This window comes from Equus quagga, chromosome 1 (genome assembly GCF_021613505.1).
Source record: "Equus quagga isolate Etosha38 chromosome 1, UCLA_HA_Equagga_1.0, whole genome shotgun sequence".
NCBI classification, from domain to species: domain Eukaryota; kingdom Metazoa; phylum Chordata; class Mammalia; order Perissodactyla; family Equidae; genus Equus; species Equus quagga.
The window spans coordinates 89,129,392-89,144,628 of record NC_060267.1 but is presented as its reverse complement, the minus strand read 5'-3'; the positions used below and the strand labels follow the sequence as shown (position 1 = coordinate 89,144,628).

Here is a 15,237-nt window from a genome sequence, read left to right as displayed (position 1 = left end):
ACTAGTAACTATTCAGTAAGCACCTAGTGGGTGCTGCACACCTACAGGGAACAGACGTGAAGAAGCCAAGTACCTCGCCCTCAGGGAGCTTACATACATGTGGCAGAGGCGGACGATTAACAGGAACTGAAAGCAAGCAGTGTCCCTGATGGTGAAAATGCTAGGGAGAGAGAGAATGGGATGGGGACTGGGCTGGGTGGGGAGAGGCGGCCCCCTACTCTCTTAAATAGGGTGGTCAGGGAAGGTCTCGTGCGGAGGTGACATGTGAGTAAAGACCGGCAGGAGGGGTGAAGGAACAAAGGAGACAACCGTAGGAGGTGAGGCTCCGAGCTTCTCCCCCTCAGAGCACCTCCCCATGTTAACTTCTGGGCTGGAGAAGCCCCTCTCCCCGCCAGATGGGACTGAAGACCTGGGAGGGCGCCCAGCCCACCGTCCCAGGGGAAAGCCTGGTCAAGGCGGGATGGGGGAAGCAATTTGCCAGGACCCAGTGGGTGGGAACTGATCTATGCCCGTTACCCTGAGGATAACGAACAACTGAAGAGAGTGGCATAATAGCTTTGTAGGGCTGCCGTCTCCACAAACAGGGATGGCCCAAAACAACAGGAATTTATTCTCAGAGTTCAAATTTCCCTCTTCTAGGATACCCGTCACTGGACTTAGGGCCCACCCTGATCCAGTATGACATCTTAACTCGATTACATCTGCAAAAACTGTATTTCCAACTAAGGTGACATTCTAAGGTTCCCAGTGGACGCGAATTTGTGGGGACACTAGCCAGCCCAGTACAAGTGGTACACAAGCGAGTCTCACACAGGGGCACACTTCCATGCCTCGGCACCTCTGAATGCCAGGGCTCCCTGGCGGGCTCCCCAAGCCGCTTCATGCCATCTCTTGCCAGCCCGGACCCCAAGCCCCAGGGCCATGAGGGGCCGCAAGTGTGGACAGTTATTTAACGGGCATTATATCGAGCACTTTGTGCACCGGGCACTGTCTCAGAGGCTGGAAATACAACTGTGAACACATTCCCTGCCCGCCGAGGCCTCACGCTGTCCTGGGGAGACAGGCAGAAAGCAAATAAAGAATGTTAGGGGGCTGACCTGGTGGCGCAGCAGTTAAGTTCGCACGTTCCGCTTATCGGCAGCCCCGGGTTTGCCAGTTTGGATCCCGGGTGCGGACATGGCACTGCGTGGCAAGCCATGCTGTGGCAGGCATCCCACATGCAAAGTAGAGGAAGATGGGCATGGATGTTAGCTCAGAGCCAGTCTTCCTCAGCAAAAAGAGGAGGATTAGCGGTTGTTAGCTCAGGGCTAATCTTCCTCAGAAAAAAAAGGCAGGAGGGGGCCCCCAGCATCTCTATGTCAGAAAGATGGGCAGGAACCAACGCTGAGGCCGGGGAGGAGCACCAGGGAGGTGGAGAGCAGGGCAGAGGCGTCTGGAGACCCAGGAGGGAGTGCTCAGCTCTGCCCAGGATGTGCTGGACCAGATGAGGGCTGAGGCAGGACCACCAGACTCAGCACCTCGGAGAGTACTGGGGCCCTGGTCAGAGCACCCCAAATCCAACCAACACCCATTCGAAAAAGCAAGACCCTCCCAGAAGCCCAGGGCATAGCTTTCTCATTTTCTAACAGGTGGACGCCCCCACACCACCCAAGCCCAGATCAGAAAAATCATGACTCCATCATCAGCTTTGAAACAACTTTATTAGAAGGCTGTTTTAAATGACACTTCCAATTCTCTTGTAATTTGCTTATTCACAAATTCCAGTTATAACTATATTTCTATATAACAATAACTTTTGCATTGATCTTTGCATCCTATTTCAATTGTCCTCGTCAGGCCCTTCTGGCGGAATGAAGTGCAGCTGCGAAGCTGCAAGGTGACCAGCATTATTGAGCATGAGCAGCTGGGGGGCCCGGGAGGGAGGGAGCCCACTTCACACGCACGGGTGGGGAGCTGGCCGCCCTCTCCTCTAGGCCCCCACCCCGAACTCACAGTGATGGGCACCTCACTGCGCTGTCATACAAAAAGGGTGAAATAAAGAAATCCTCCAGTCCAAGAAGTGATTTGGACTTCCATTTTCAAAGGACTCGAGATTTCTCCCCTCTCCCCACCCCAGTCAAGCCCTCAGATCCTAAGGCTTCCGAGGTGCCAGTGCTGCCCCAACCTGCCACAGGACACCTCTCCATGTTTGGGGTCCCCTATGTCACCCTCCTTCTTGGTCGCCAGTTCCAAGAGGAATTCCTTTGGACAGACATGACGTCGGTGTGGGCAGTGGCGGGAGGCTCCCTCCCCTGGCCTCTCCTTCCTTTCCCCACCCCACCCCCACCTCACGGTGTTGGGAAGGTACAGTCAACCACGAACATAAATATGAATAAAAAATGAAGTTGAAAATGACAGGCTAGTCATTAAACAAATCTATAAAAATAGTTAGGACATAACTCTGTTCAAATAAATACAAAATAAATAGGCTCCAAGCACTGTGATACGTGGCATGAGTGGAATGTGAGGCTGGTCCCACTCTGCCCCAGATGGGATTGGATATAAACCCCAGGGGCATCAGAAACAGACTTTTAAAGCAGTCAGCCAAGCTGTCTACTGCTTTGTCTTCTCTCTGGAAGCACAGAATTTGCACATTTGTCCAGTTTGTCTTTCTGAACAAAACCCTTTTCCCAACAGTACATAATTAAGGCCTTTAACACATTCTCTCTCACCAGGGCTCGCAGACACGGGAAGAAACAGCCCTTCCCGCTACAACACGATGCCCCACTGCCCTCAGGCCCGGGGGGGCAGAGGGAGTTAGTTCTGAGCTGGTGCCAGTCCCGACAGAGTCTGGGGCCAGCTCGGAGCACCATGAGGCCCCCAGCAGCAGGGAGCACAAGCCCTCTGGGTTCCAGCTCTCGCCTTCCAGGAAGCCATGCGCCAGGACGCCAGGCAGCCAGCGGCGGGGCTGGCCTGCCCTGCTGCATGCACACGCACAACCAGAGGCCCATCCGTTGGTGAGCTCAGAAGCCAACAGTGGGGCTCAGATGAGGATGAGCACAAAGCCAGACTCCTCCCTCCTCCGGCACCACCTAGCAAGCAGCGACACTGTGGGCCAGGAAGTCGGGGTGGGAAGGCCAGGTGGAACCACCTTTCCCCAAACCAAGGGGAGAGGAGTGGGGAGGGGCATGGGAGTGGGCTGGGAGCCCTCCTCCCACCACAGGAAAACAGCAGCAAGGAAGGAAGCAACGGGGGCCCGGGTTAGACCCCCAGCAGGCCAAGGGGCAAGGCCTGTGGCTGATGGTCTGGCTGTAAGGGGCGTGAAGAACCGACCCAGCCTCCAAGCCCTGCTATTCAGCAGGCACCGCAGGAAACGTCCTGTCCCCACGTGCGACAGCCTCTGTCCTGCTGACCCCTGGACCCTGAGGAATACCCATGGGTCTCCCCTGGGATGGAGCCCAGGGTCAGCCAGGGTCAGCAGGACAAACCCGGTCGGCCTGCCAGCTCTTCCCCTCCCTTGCGGGCGCATCCCAGGGTTTTCACAGCTTGGCTTAAGTCAGCTTAGTGTTGGCACATTCACAGAATGAGATGGCTACAGGTCCCAGGGCCGCAGGCCCAGGATCAGCGAGTCCGCTGGGCGGGGCTGCCCTCCCCCCGTCACCGCGACTGCACGCCCAGGGTGATCTTCAGGTTCTCGTACACCACATAGCTGATGCTCACGGCTGGGATCACCTTCATGAAGTTGGGGGCCAGCCCCCGGTACAGGCCAAAGGCCCCCTCAGTTCGCAGGATCTGTCTGAAGAGGCTGCTCATGGTCACCTCCGGAGCGCCCTCAATGGAGGCTGCAGGGAGAGAGGCCACCTGTCAGAGGCCTTTCGCCAGCTCCTCCCTAGTTCCCAACCCACCCCTGGGGACTGTCCCAGGACCAGCCTTACCTTGGGCCTGCATCCGGGTTCTGACCAGGGCCAGTGGGTAGCTGGCCAGCTGGCCACAGGTGCTGGACATGGTGCCACAAGCCAGGAGCACAAACACACCGGGGTCTGCGCTGTTCACTGCGTAGCGCTGCAGCCAGGCATTCTTGAGCGTCTGGAACGGGAAAGGGGGGCTGGGATGAGCCAAAGGGCCGGTGAGCCCAGGAAGAGCCTGTGAGACAGAGAGACTAAGGGGTTCGGGGGGGGGACAGTTATTGGATCCACACAGGAGGCCTTTCCTCATCACATGGGACCCGCGAGGCCACTGTAACCTGACTCGCTTGGCCTGGGCTGACCTGGGGCTTGCTGAGCTCCTGGCCTGCCTGCCCTTTCCTTCTGCTGTCACTGGGGATTCCTGGATGGGACAGGATGAGGCAGGGGCACACCCTCTTCCCCCCCACAGAGCCTGACTTCTGTGGTCTTGAGTCTGCTAAGGGCTAAGTGAGCCCCGCTGGCACCCGACTCTGGAGATCTGCCTGCCGAGCTCCTGCGGGGGCAGAACCTGCGGGCTGCAGCGGGGCAGCGTGATAGGAGAGTCTTGCAATAAATAAACGAGCCTGGAAGGAGACACTCTGATCTGTTCCCTCTCCCAACCACCCCCAGTGGTCCATCAGGCATGGAGACAACAGGCAGGGGCATGGCTAAGGAGGGAGTTTCTGAACCTCTCCCGCTGTTCAAGGGGCCTGGGCCCTCTAAGGCCTCACCTCGTAGACGGCCAGGTCTATCCCAGCATAGGGGATGATGCCTAACATGTTGGGAACGTAGCCTTTGTAGAAGGCGGCCATCCCCTCTCTGGCCAAGATCTTCCTGGCACAGTCCAGCATGCCCGAGTACTGGCCTGTCTTGCGCAGGGCCATCCGGGTCTTCAGAACCTGCCGAACCCAAAAGGAACAAGGGAAGCATGAGCACAGCCCGCTCGCCACCCTCACGCACATGCGCACTGCCCACCCCAGGACCAACGTGGCCCTCACCTCCATTGGGTAAATGCTGCTCTGGGCGATGGCCCCTGCCAGGGACCCTGCCACAAGTCTCTCGTGAATCCTCAGAGTCTCCTGGTCACTCCCAATAAGACGCTTGATCTAGAACAGAGAGCAAACAAACTGATGCACCCCAGAGGCCAGTGCACACACTCCTGTCCTGTCCCTCCTCATGGAGCCAGTCAGGGTTAGCCGAGACCTGGTGTCCCCGGCACCTTTGATGCTGCCCAGAAACAGAAGGAACTGGCGGCAGAGTTGGGGTCGGACCCAGGCCTCCTCCCTCTCGCCTCACCCTGCTGTGCCTTGGGTACAATGACTGGCTCCAGGTTCCAGGGCATCAGCAGGGCAGGGGCCTCATTCCAGGGGAAGCTCAGTAAGCAGCTGCCAACTGGCAACTCTCCCTGTGAAGCCAGGTCCTCACCTGCTCATAGGCCATGAATTTGATGGCCGACTCGGGAGCAATTTTGAGGACGTTGATGCCGTTGCCCCGCCAGAGGGACCTGGCCCCTCCCTCTCGAACCATCTGGGTGAACCCGCCCACGATGCACATGTTGTTGCTGCGGGAGGCATGGACCTGAGGAGGGAAGGACACGCGGTCAGAAAGAACGCGGCAGCCACAGGGCTGCCATCATCTGACAAAGAGCTCTTCCCTCTCGGGATTCCGAAGACTAACTCAGCGCCGGAGACTCAAACATGGCTACTCTAGGTCCAACTCGACTTTTCTGTGCACCTACTGTGTGCCAACATCGTGCTCAACACCTCCACAAAGACTACTTTTTAAAATAAAAAATTTGAGCTTTTTATTACAGAAAAATTTCAAAGATATACAAAAGTATAGAGAATTATTTAATGAGCTTCCGTGAACCCATCATCAGCTTCAACAATCATCAAACCTCGGCCAGTCCATGTCACCACGCCGCCCCCACCTCTGCAGGATTACCTTAAACCACATGCCAGGCTTGTGTCATTTCACCTAAAGCCTGCTTTGACTCTCTACAGCATTCCCAGAAGTTTGGTTAAGAAAAACAAACTGATGGGGCAATGTGTTCAAGTCCCTTAGGTTCACAGAGGAATGAAGTCCTGGGGGTGAAGTGACTTGCCCCAGGTCACACGACCATGAGGGGGGACCCTGGTCAGACTCCATGCCTGGAGCTCTTCTCCCTGACCCATTCCACTTCCCTGTCTCAGCACAAGAAGGGAGTTCACACTTATCCATCAACAGGCCCGGGAGGGCAAAGGGTAAGGCAAGGGATGACATCTTTCTGAGCGGGGCTCTGACACAACAAGTACGAGAATATAAGCAAGGGGACAAGGGGGTGAATGGCCACTGTTCAGATGACACTGAAGTCCAATGGTGTGTCCTCGTGCAGGCTGATTTCACAACCCTACCCCTGACATTGGTCTAGCTTATCTCTGTTCTGTAGATGTGGAACTCTAAGATAATGGTACTGGGGCCACGTGAGGATCCACTCACACTGCCCCGTGTGGGAGCCTACACAAGATGCTCCTAAGGAAACAGGTTCCAGCCACACCCCAGTTCTCACTGGCTTTACCTGTCCACATTAAGACTCAGTAATGTGACTGACCCCTGGTTTAAGGGCCTCCGATAAAATTAGATCAGCTGTGTACAAAAGGTCACCTAGGCTTGGATCTAATGTCACCCTTGTCTGTGTAATAATTCCAATCTCATTGGTTGGGTTAGGAAAGTACGTGCCCAAAGCAGGCCCCAGACAAGGAGAGGAAACCAACCTTCCAAAGAACCCCAGGGCGGAAACCAGGTGGTGTGGGGTCTATTTCCCTGCATACCTGCATGAGCACCTTGAGCCTGTCCAGAGGGGCCGTGCAGGTTCTGGAGACAGCCCCCGCGCCGCCTCCGGCCACGAGGTGTCTCCACCACATCCCCGTCTGCCTCTCCTCCACCGTGAACTCATCAGGGACCGTCAGATTCTCACCCACATCAAAGATCTGCGAGGAAGACCAGCAGAGATAAAACAAGCAGGCCATGACGACGCAGCGAAGCCATTCCAGCACACAGCTGGGTCCACAGCCTTCCACCACCTAGAATGGACTACACCCCAGGGGACCACATAGATGGTGAGAACGCCAAGGACTCTGGGTGGGCAAGTGATGCACCTCCTCCCCTTCACTATGTGAAGGTAGCAAAGCTCTGATCCTGTTGGCCTTGGTGAGGCCCAGATACAGAATCTGAGAGCGCAGGCAGAAGAAAGAAGTTTTAAAACCATCCGGACAGCCCTTTCCGTGACTGCCAGGGAGCTGTTGCAAGAACAGCTTACAGAGGCATTTCAGCTGAGGATCACTGGGCTCGCTGCACTGAAAGGGCCAAGTCAGGGGTAAAAATTCTTCTAAAATCTGGTGTGTAACCTGATCACATTGGCAGAACATCGTGCAAGACCTCGGCAAATATGAGAGGTTGCGACGCCTACAGAACACACTCTCTCCTGGGCAGCACCCTGGCTGCTCAGACAGAGCTAGCTCTGCTCCGGCCCCGGGGCTGCAGGCCACACCACGGGTCACCTTGCTCCTACCCCTGGGGTGGTCCACTTAGTTTCAACAGCAAAGACACCAGGTGTCCCCTGGGGGTGAGGCCCTGGCCTGGGCACTGTGCAAGACAGATGAGGGGGAGTGCCTCTGGCCTCCCCTCCCAGAGCTGACAGTCTGGGGTGGATAGGACTGCAAATCGAGGGGAAGCCCAGCAAAAACCAGCAGAGAGGGCCGCACCCCGTACGAAGGGGGCTCACGGGCAACAGGGCCAACATGGCTACAGTCAGCGAGGGTGCACATCTGTATTTCTGAATGACAGCTCTGATGGGGGTGAGAGAGCAGTACGTGTGGGAAGAGAGAAGCGACCCAGAAAATGGGCCGGCAGGGGCGAGAAACCTAACAGCTCCACCATGTGCTCTCTAGAGAGTGGGCCCTGTCCCGCTCCTGGAGGAAGGTGCACACTGGCCTTGGGAGAACAAGCAGGATCAGGAGGCTGGCGTGTGAAGTGGACCTTGAACAGGCTGCCCGTGGGGGACAGGAGGGCATCATTTCTGGCAGGGGCACCCTGTGTTTGGGGAATGGCCAGGCCCTTCAGGTTTACCGGCGTGTGGGAAACGGAGGGAGCATGTGGAGTGCTCCGTGGGGCTGGCAGAGGAGTGGACAGTCTCACTGCTGAAGAGGAGGCCAGCCGGAAACCCCAGCCCCACCCCAGGTTGGGGACTGATGCTGGGCGAAGGGGACCTTGTGAACGGACAAGGAGACCACCTTGAAGCTCTGGGAGCGTGGGACTCACCGTGGAATGCTTCCAGTACAGGATGATCTCGGGGATATTCTCCACGGGGTGCAGAAGGTGATAGTCTCTCCACTCGTTCCAGTCGATGGTCATCGTGCCATTTTTGTCCATGCTGCAAGACACATGCATGGTCGCCCACGTGTAAACAGGCCCCATCTGTCAGCCGCACATCCCACCTCCAGGAGAGCCAAGGGCAGTGCATGGCCACCAAGGAAACTGTAGCAGGTGTGTCTGCCCCCAAGGAGAGAAGGCAAGGTGGCTCCACACCCCACTTTGCACAAAAACGGGATATAATGGCCCACAAGAACCCCGTTCTAATCAGGCACAGAGGTCAGGGAGGGAAGCAGTCACCAGGGTGACACAGATACTTACTAGGTGACAGGGCCCCAGAAGTGGCCCGTTCGTATTCTGACAGACAGACAAAGGAGGATGCGGAGGAGAGAGGAGAAACAACACCAATAAGTGCTCTGAGCAGATGTTAGTGAGGCGAGCGCACAGCACAGCACGAGGACGCGCCCGGGCAGCGGGTACAAGAGGCTGCTGTCCCTGACCAGCCGGCTTCAGGGCCCAGGGATTTGGACAGGCTCAGCCAGGAGAGGGAGCCGCTTGTAGGGCCCTTCTGTGCGATTTCCCAGCACAGCAGCAACTATGCTATCCACTGGGCCCACCGCTGGCCTGCGGGCTGTCTCTGGGGGCAGCGCATCTGATTACAGTGTTAAGAGAAAGTTACCATCCCAGGGGGTGAGCGCTGCCCCGTGAGCCCTTCCCCTTCACAACCAGGCAGAGAAGGGTGTCCCTTGCTCGCCTTTCACCTACTTGAGACCCCCCCCCAACTAATGATTTGTGATTCTCGTAAAGGGTCACTGGCAGCAGGCACGTTTCCAGGTGATTTGTGACTTCAAATGAAAGCTGACCTGGAACCCGGGCAGCAGCTACTCTCTGGGAGGGGCTACGCAGTAATCCCTTCAAACCAGCAGAAGCCAAAGTTCAGAGAAACAGGGTCAATACAGTAAATGACGCCACAGAATTGGTCCAAGAACTTTTCTCTCGTCACATGTTTGTTCAATTAAAAGCAGAGGCTGGCTAAGCACTCACCTTTTGAGAATTTTTTCTGCCTGCTGCTCAGATATCTTGACCCCCAGGTCCCGCAGGGACTGCATGATCTCTTGAGCGTCGATTCGTCCTGCAACAACAGAGGCAGTGAGCCAGGAGCCACACCCTGGGGAGCCCCGGATCCGCTCAGCCATTGGCTCTGGAGGCAACGCTCACCGTCATTCTTTTTGTCCAAACTCTTGAACACCAGCCTCAGTTTCTTCTCGTGATCTTGGAGATAATGGACAAACTCTTCAAAGTCTAGCTGCCCATCAAGGTCTTTATCGCCAGCTTGTAGAATTTTCTGTAAAACAACAGTAAGGTTTTGTCCTTTAGCTCAGGCACCAGCTTTTCCTTGTCCCTCACGGTGCCCTGTCCGCAGGAAACAACTGTGCTAGCCCGTGAACAGAGGTGGCCCAATGACCCGAGATGCTTCCACTGTCTACTCCCAAAGCCACCACCTGGATCCCCAAGGGCAGGGCGGAAGCCAAGTGAGAGCCTACCTCGCTTCCCTCACAGCAAAGGGGACAGAGGCGCCCCCAGGAGAAGCCCGTCAGACAGAGGCCAACACTGGGGAGCTCGGCGCTTTCTCACTTCAAGCGTTCTGAAGACCACCTTGTTACAGGGCCCCTGTCAGCTGCCTGGCTCCCCGGCAGCGCTGTCCCTGGCACCTGGCCCGAGCCTCACATGCTCTCTGCCCACATGTGCGGACGGCCTTGGAGCTCCAAATTCCTTCAGAACCCTGCAACTTGCTCTCTTTATCCCCACAAGTGGCACCAGCCCAAGAACAACTGGGTGGCCAGGGGGCAGGTATGGGGCAGAGCGGGCCTCTGCCAATGCCTACTTGGCAAACGCACTGCCAGAGAGAACTCCGGAGGCTGGAGAAGCAGCAAGAGCCACAGGTAACTACGGGGCGTGAGCTCGATGGCACTGCCAGTCTTGGATCTCAGGGGAGCAGGATGATAAAAGCACCCTCAGCTCCCTCATCCAGGCCCTGAAAAGCAGGAAAGCTCTGCTTAGTAACAGGCTAGTGATCCAAGACGACTTGGAGACACGTTGTTCCTCAGCAGTGAGGTTCCAAAACCACGCCTGCCCTTAAAGGTGAGCTTCGAGCAGTAGCTGCAGTCGGTTTTGGATGCTCAGCAACTGGGAAGTTCTCCAAAAAACGGCAAGCACTTGGGCTGTGCCACAGATGCTGCTAAAGGCTTTACCTCTAGCAGCCCGATGAACCCTCTCAAACAGCTCTAGAAGATAGGTACCATCATTTCCCCCATTTTACAGAGAAGGAAACAGAAGTTCAGAGACGTTAAGTAATTTATCCAAGGTCACACAGCTAGGGAAGTGGTAGGCAGGATTCAAGCCAGGCCTGTTGGACTCCAGAGCTGCCTCCCTAGAGATCCTGCCACCACCCTACAGGATAATCTCAAGAAGGTGGGGGACACCCATGAGTCACTCCAACCCAGCAACACCCCAAAACTAGGACCAAGAATTTCCTAAAGAAAATGACTATGGTCTTCCTGTGTTGTCCAATTCTCTCAGCTAGAAATACATTTACTATCCACAAACCACTATGGGTTTCAAAGGCTTTTGAACCAGTGGGTTTGGAAATGGATGGACCACTAGCCAGCTGGCACTCTCCAATGATTACTATCACGGTCACTCTCTGAACCGCCTGATGGCTCTTTGTGACTGCTCAGCCACTAAGCGTGGTAGGAGGAGGCCCGGACAGATACCATGTCACCTAACATGATCCGAAGAACAAGGCAGGGGGTGTGGCTGGAATGTGAGACAGGTGCTGGTCTGTATTTTATCTGCTAGCTGGAGTTATATTAACTTCCTGCAGACATCTGTGCTCTCAGCCAAGCATGACGCAAATGACGTATAGGGTTATCACTGATTTATGGCAGGAGCGGAAACAGAATCTACATGCCATTTAGGGTGGATGCAAAAGTTAGGCATGAAGCTCTTTGATAACCAGGCTGTTCTGCCGCCAACACGATCCACGTGCCTTATTGGGGTGAGTGCCCTGTGATACAGGCACCCAGGGACAGGCTCAGTGCAGCTGATTTCAAAATATTCTCAAAGTCCTCGTTTCCACCTCAAAACGACTGGGCCTACTTTGTGACTTTGTCTCCTTCTGAGGATATGCAGACCACCATCCCCTGCCCACCATCTGACCTGCCCTGCCACCAAGAGCGCTCGCTGGGGGACAGCCCGGGATCTGATTAACAGAGAAACTGGGGGCCCCTTTAGGAGGCAAGCGACCCTCCCAGACTCTGTAGCTGTTTCCTCACCTTTAAAACAATAACCGTCTCTGCTGCCTCCCTGCTCGAAAGGATGTGTGGGAAGGCTCCCCCTCACCTCTGCATGTGGGCTTGTTTCACCCAGGGCACAGTGCTGCCGGCTCCAGCCTCTGCAGCTACAGGGCCAACTCCTGGGCTTCCAGCGGGGAGCCTCTCTGCCTCTCCCCTCGCAAGCCCTCCCGGCCTCGGGCCCCAGCTCAGAGGAACAGCCTCACAGCAGCTGGACTGTCCCTCTCTCCTGGCCCTGTACTGCTGAGGACACCCCTCTGCCCCTACAAGAGAATTCCTTTCCATCTCCCACAAGCGCCTCCCCTATAATTCCAGCCTTCCTCGGAGGTCACATGAAAGCCCAGCATTCCCCTGACGTCACCCTTTCATAGGCTATAGCCACATGACAATGGGGGGAAAACTCGCACATTTCAGACATTCTTTCCCCTCGGTGGGTGGCATGGTGGGGACATTTCACGCATGCGTACCCTCTACCACCACTCATCCGTTCACTCAACCACAGCGATGAAATGCCCGCTGCCTTTCACAGCCTGGCGCGACCCCACACAGACCTGCTTCCACTGGCGGTAGGTGGAGAACTCCTGGGAGGGGATAAAGACACTCAGTTTGAAGATGGACTTCAGCTCAGCAGGAAGCCCCTTGGACTCGAAGTACTGGAACTCGGTCTGGGCCTCCCCGATGACCGGCACATACAGGCACAGGCAGAGCATGGTGACAGGGAGCCGGCTGCTCAGCCACCACCGGGAGCAAGTTCTGGCGGCGAGAACCGGAATGCAGCCTGGCCCGGCAAACTTGTACAAGCTCTGCTGGGGCGCAGCGGTCATTGGCTCCTGAGGCCCTGCCCTTTAACTCAATTGAGAAAGTCCACCCACTGTGAGTCCTGCCAACAGCCAATGAGCACAGACCCCTGGAGGAGGTGTCGGATTGCTCAAGGGGACATGAGTGAAGATCAGGACTGAAGTCACCTGTTCCCCAGAGTTAACTCTTTGGAGCATTCTGCCTGGCCTTGGCATGGTGCCCAAACAAACCCTCTCCCTCGGCTGCCAACCCCTCCAAGTGAGCAAATAGCCTTCAGCCTGTTTTCCTACAAGGTCCCCACATGCGTCACACGATACAATCGTTTTCTCCCCTGGTAAATCATTCCCAACAGAAAATAAGTGGAAATAGAGGTTGAATCAGTGCTCCCTGAAAACAGGCCCGGTTTAGCTGAGAGGGTAGAAGTGGGTGGGGGGCGGCCGAGAGCCGGTCCCCGGCCATCCTGGAAAGTGGCCCCACTGTGGGCTCATTCATCGGCAGGGGAGAGGCCCCGAGCTGGCTGGGCCCTGGCCACACGGCCTTCTGGGCACAGTTCCGGCTGGCTCCAGAGACCTTTTCCAGGCCACTCAGGAGGTGCAATGCGAGCACCGCAGAAGCAACCGGTTACCCTGCAGGCCTCCCCAGGGGGTCCCACGAGCGCTGAGGAGCTGACACGCTGGGGGCAGGAAGAGGACATTCTAGGTTAAAGGTCGCTGTGCTGAGGGACACCCCCCAGTAGCACCAATCTGGGGTCAGCCAAGGCCTCCTGTAGACCCACAGACGTGGTCTTCAGACCCACGCTCACTTGGAACACACAAGAGGTCTGTATAATCGTAGCTGTCTGGCCGAGAACTGTGCTGTTTGATACGGAAGTTTTTAAAATTTTAAATTATTTAAAATTAAATAAAATTAAAAATTCAGTTCCTCAGTCGGATGGCCACATGTCAAGTGCCTGACAGCCGTACGTTCTCCCTGACCTGATCTCGATTTAAAGGGGATCCTCCCCAGGCCAGCCTGCCACCTCCACCTCATCCCTGCCCCACAGAGAGCGTCGGAGACTCGTGCTGCGCAGGAAGAGACCACGCCACAGCGACGGAAAAGGAGCCGGTCTCGCCTTGTTCCTTCTTCAGTGCACCACTTCCTAATGCAGACTGAATCTCACCGCCAGGATGGATAGAAATGGATGGTATCATTTGGGGATCAACAAAAATAAATTTCCTAATTCACTAAAAAGCTTTTGTCAAGAACTTGAAAAAAGGATTTTAAAATAAGATGCTAATGCTTACGTACAACACTATGAAAGAGATTTTAATAACTTCTATGACATTTTGGCCCTTCTACAAGAGAGCTGACGATGAGTCTGAACAAACAGGTCTTGGCCTTCACTAGGGGGGGTCCCACGAGGGATCCTGAGGCAGCTCAGGGTCATCCAGGCAGGCTCCTGCTCAGCCTCCACATACATCCAGGATAGTCAGCTGTCTCTTAAGCCGCCCAATCCAGAATGTTCTGCTTTGGGGCTATTTTTACACACATCTTATCTCTACTGTTGGGGTCCCCGAAAGCAGGAGGCTATTGTTTTGAACCTTTGTACCTCCTTGCCTGCAGGAAGCCCAGGCCTTGATCACGGAAGGTGCCTGATATAAGCAGTTTCTGAATGAATGACACGACCACTGCTAATGAAGACCTCAGGTTTGTTCTCAGTGTCTGCAAATAGTCTTCAGGGCACTTTATCCACCCCAGAAGATACTGTATTGTCATGCTGACCTTCCTTTCTTAAGTTATTCACGTTTGCTTCTGAAACAATAATAAGCTACACAGGTCTGTTGAAGTATCTCATTTCACTGATGCCTGTGTCAGTCCCACACAAAATGGCAAGTATTTTGACTGAATAAATAAGTTGTTCAACTAGCAATGCTCATTTCCTAATAAACTATATTTTTCAGATAATTTTGGTAAACATAACTGTACCAGTGAATTTTTTTTGTACTCTCGAGTTTTATGATGTAATTACAAAACAAATCTGGGCAGAGATTTGAAAATAATACCAAATAAAAGTGAAACCTATATTCTATATTCTAAGGAAAAATTATTAAAGCATTATCCAATAAGAACAACTGTATTCTAGAGAAAACAGAATGGAATCTCCTGGATTGTAACAAAGCTCACCACTCAGCAGACCCGGGGGTCAGGGTATGTTCTCTGAAAAGGTCTGCTTGTGCTTGGCAGGATGTTACGTTACAATGTTAACGTTAATTCTATTCCAGTGTTAATTTAAAAAAGGGTTCCAACAATTTTATTTTGCAACTGTGACGGAGTCCAACAGAATGTCTTCACTGGACTAACTTGAATTGACGTTTGATTATTTATTTAAACCACCTGTCCTTCTGCTTTCACAAGTCACGCAGAACTCCATTTTCACACACAACTGGGAATTCTTCCCAACAGCCAATGTCGAGGCACCTAGTGTCCAAGGCAAATCTCCACCCCTGGAATCACGGCAGCGGGCGCACAGGGGCTCTGGGGTCATCCCTCCGTCTCGGAGATGGTCAGACAGGCCAGGAGAGGTCACCTGGTGTGCCCAGGGCCCAACACCTGGAGACATGTTAAGCCTCACCCAGGGCCCGGCTCTTGTTACAACGCCACTTAAAATAACATCCAAACTCAACAAGGCCAAAGAGATCTTAGAACTCAGTTTCCAAAGACCGTCTACGGCCTGACACTGAGCATTACAGTAAGCAACATGGCACGTGGGATGACGGCAGGTGCACGGGAAAGGTGCGGCCTGAGCGAGTCTAGGCTTAGCCTTAGCTAAAAAA

At 54.7% G+C, this 15,237-nt stretch overlaps 1 protein-coding gene across 4 annotated transcripts in view; it reads right to left on the bottom strand.

Moving 5' to 3' along the window:
• Positions 1-1,681: 1,681 nt before the first annotated feature.
• Positions 1,682-15,237, bottom strand: part of SLC25A25 (solute carrier family 25 member 25) — a 33,023-nt gene continuing 19,467 nt past the window's right edge. For 2 of the 4 annotated variants that reach the window (XM_046639416.1, XM_046639421.1), the window contains exons 2-10: positions 9,492-9,618; positions 9,318-9,405; positions 8,223-8,334; positions 6,734-6,892; positions 5,349-5,501; positions 4,922-5,029; positions 4,655-4,822; positions 3,915-4,065; positions 1,682-3,821 (exon numbers count right to left, since the gene is read on the bottom strand). In XM_046639416.1, the coding sequence (XP_046495372.1) occupies positions 3,637-3,821; positions 3,915-4,065; positions 4,655-4,822; positions 4,922-5,029; positions 5,349-5,501; positions 6,734-6,892; positions 8,223-8,334; positions 9,318-9,405; positions 9,492-9,618 (1,251 nt within the window). In that variant the 3' untranslated portion in view covers positions 1,682-3,636. Of the gene's footprint in view, positions 3,822-3,914; positions 4,066-4,654; positions 4,823-4,921; positions 5,030-5,348; positions 5,502-6,733; positions 6,893-8,222; positions 8,335-9,317; positions 9,406-9,491; positions 9,619-12,177; positions 12,477-15,237 lie in introns of those variants that run through there. The other 2 variants (XM_046639408.1, XM_046639430.1) reach the window with 2 other exon arrangements.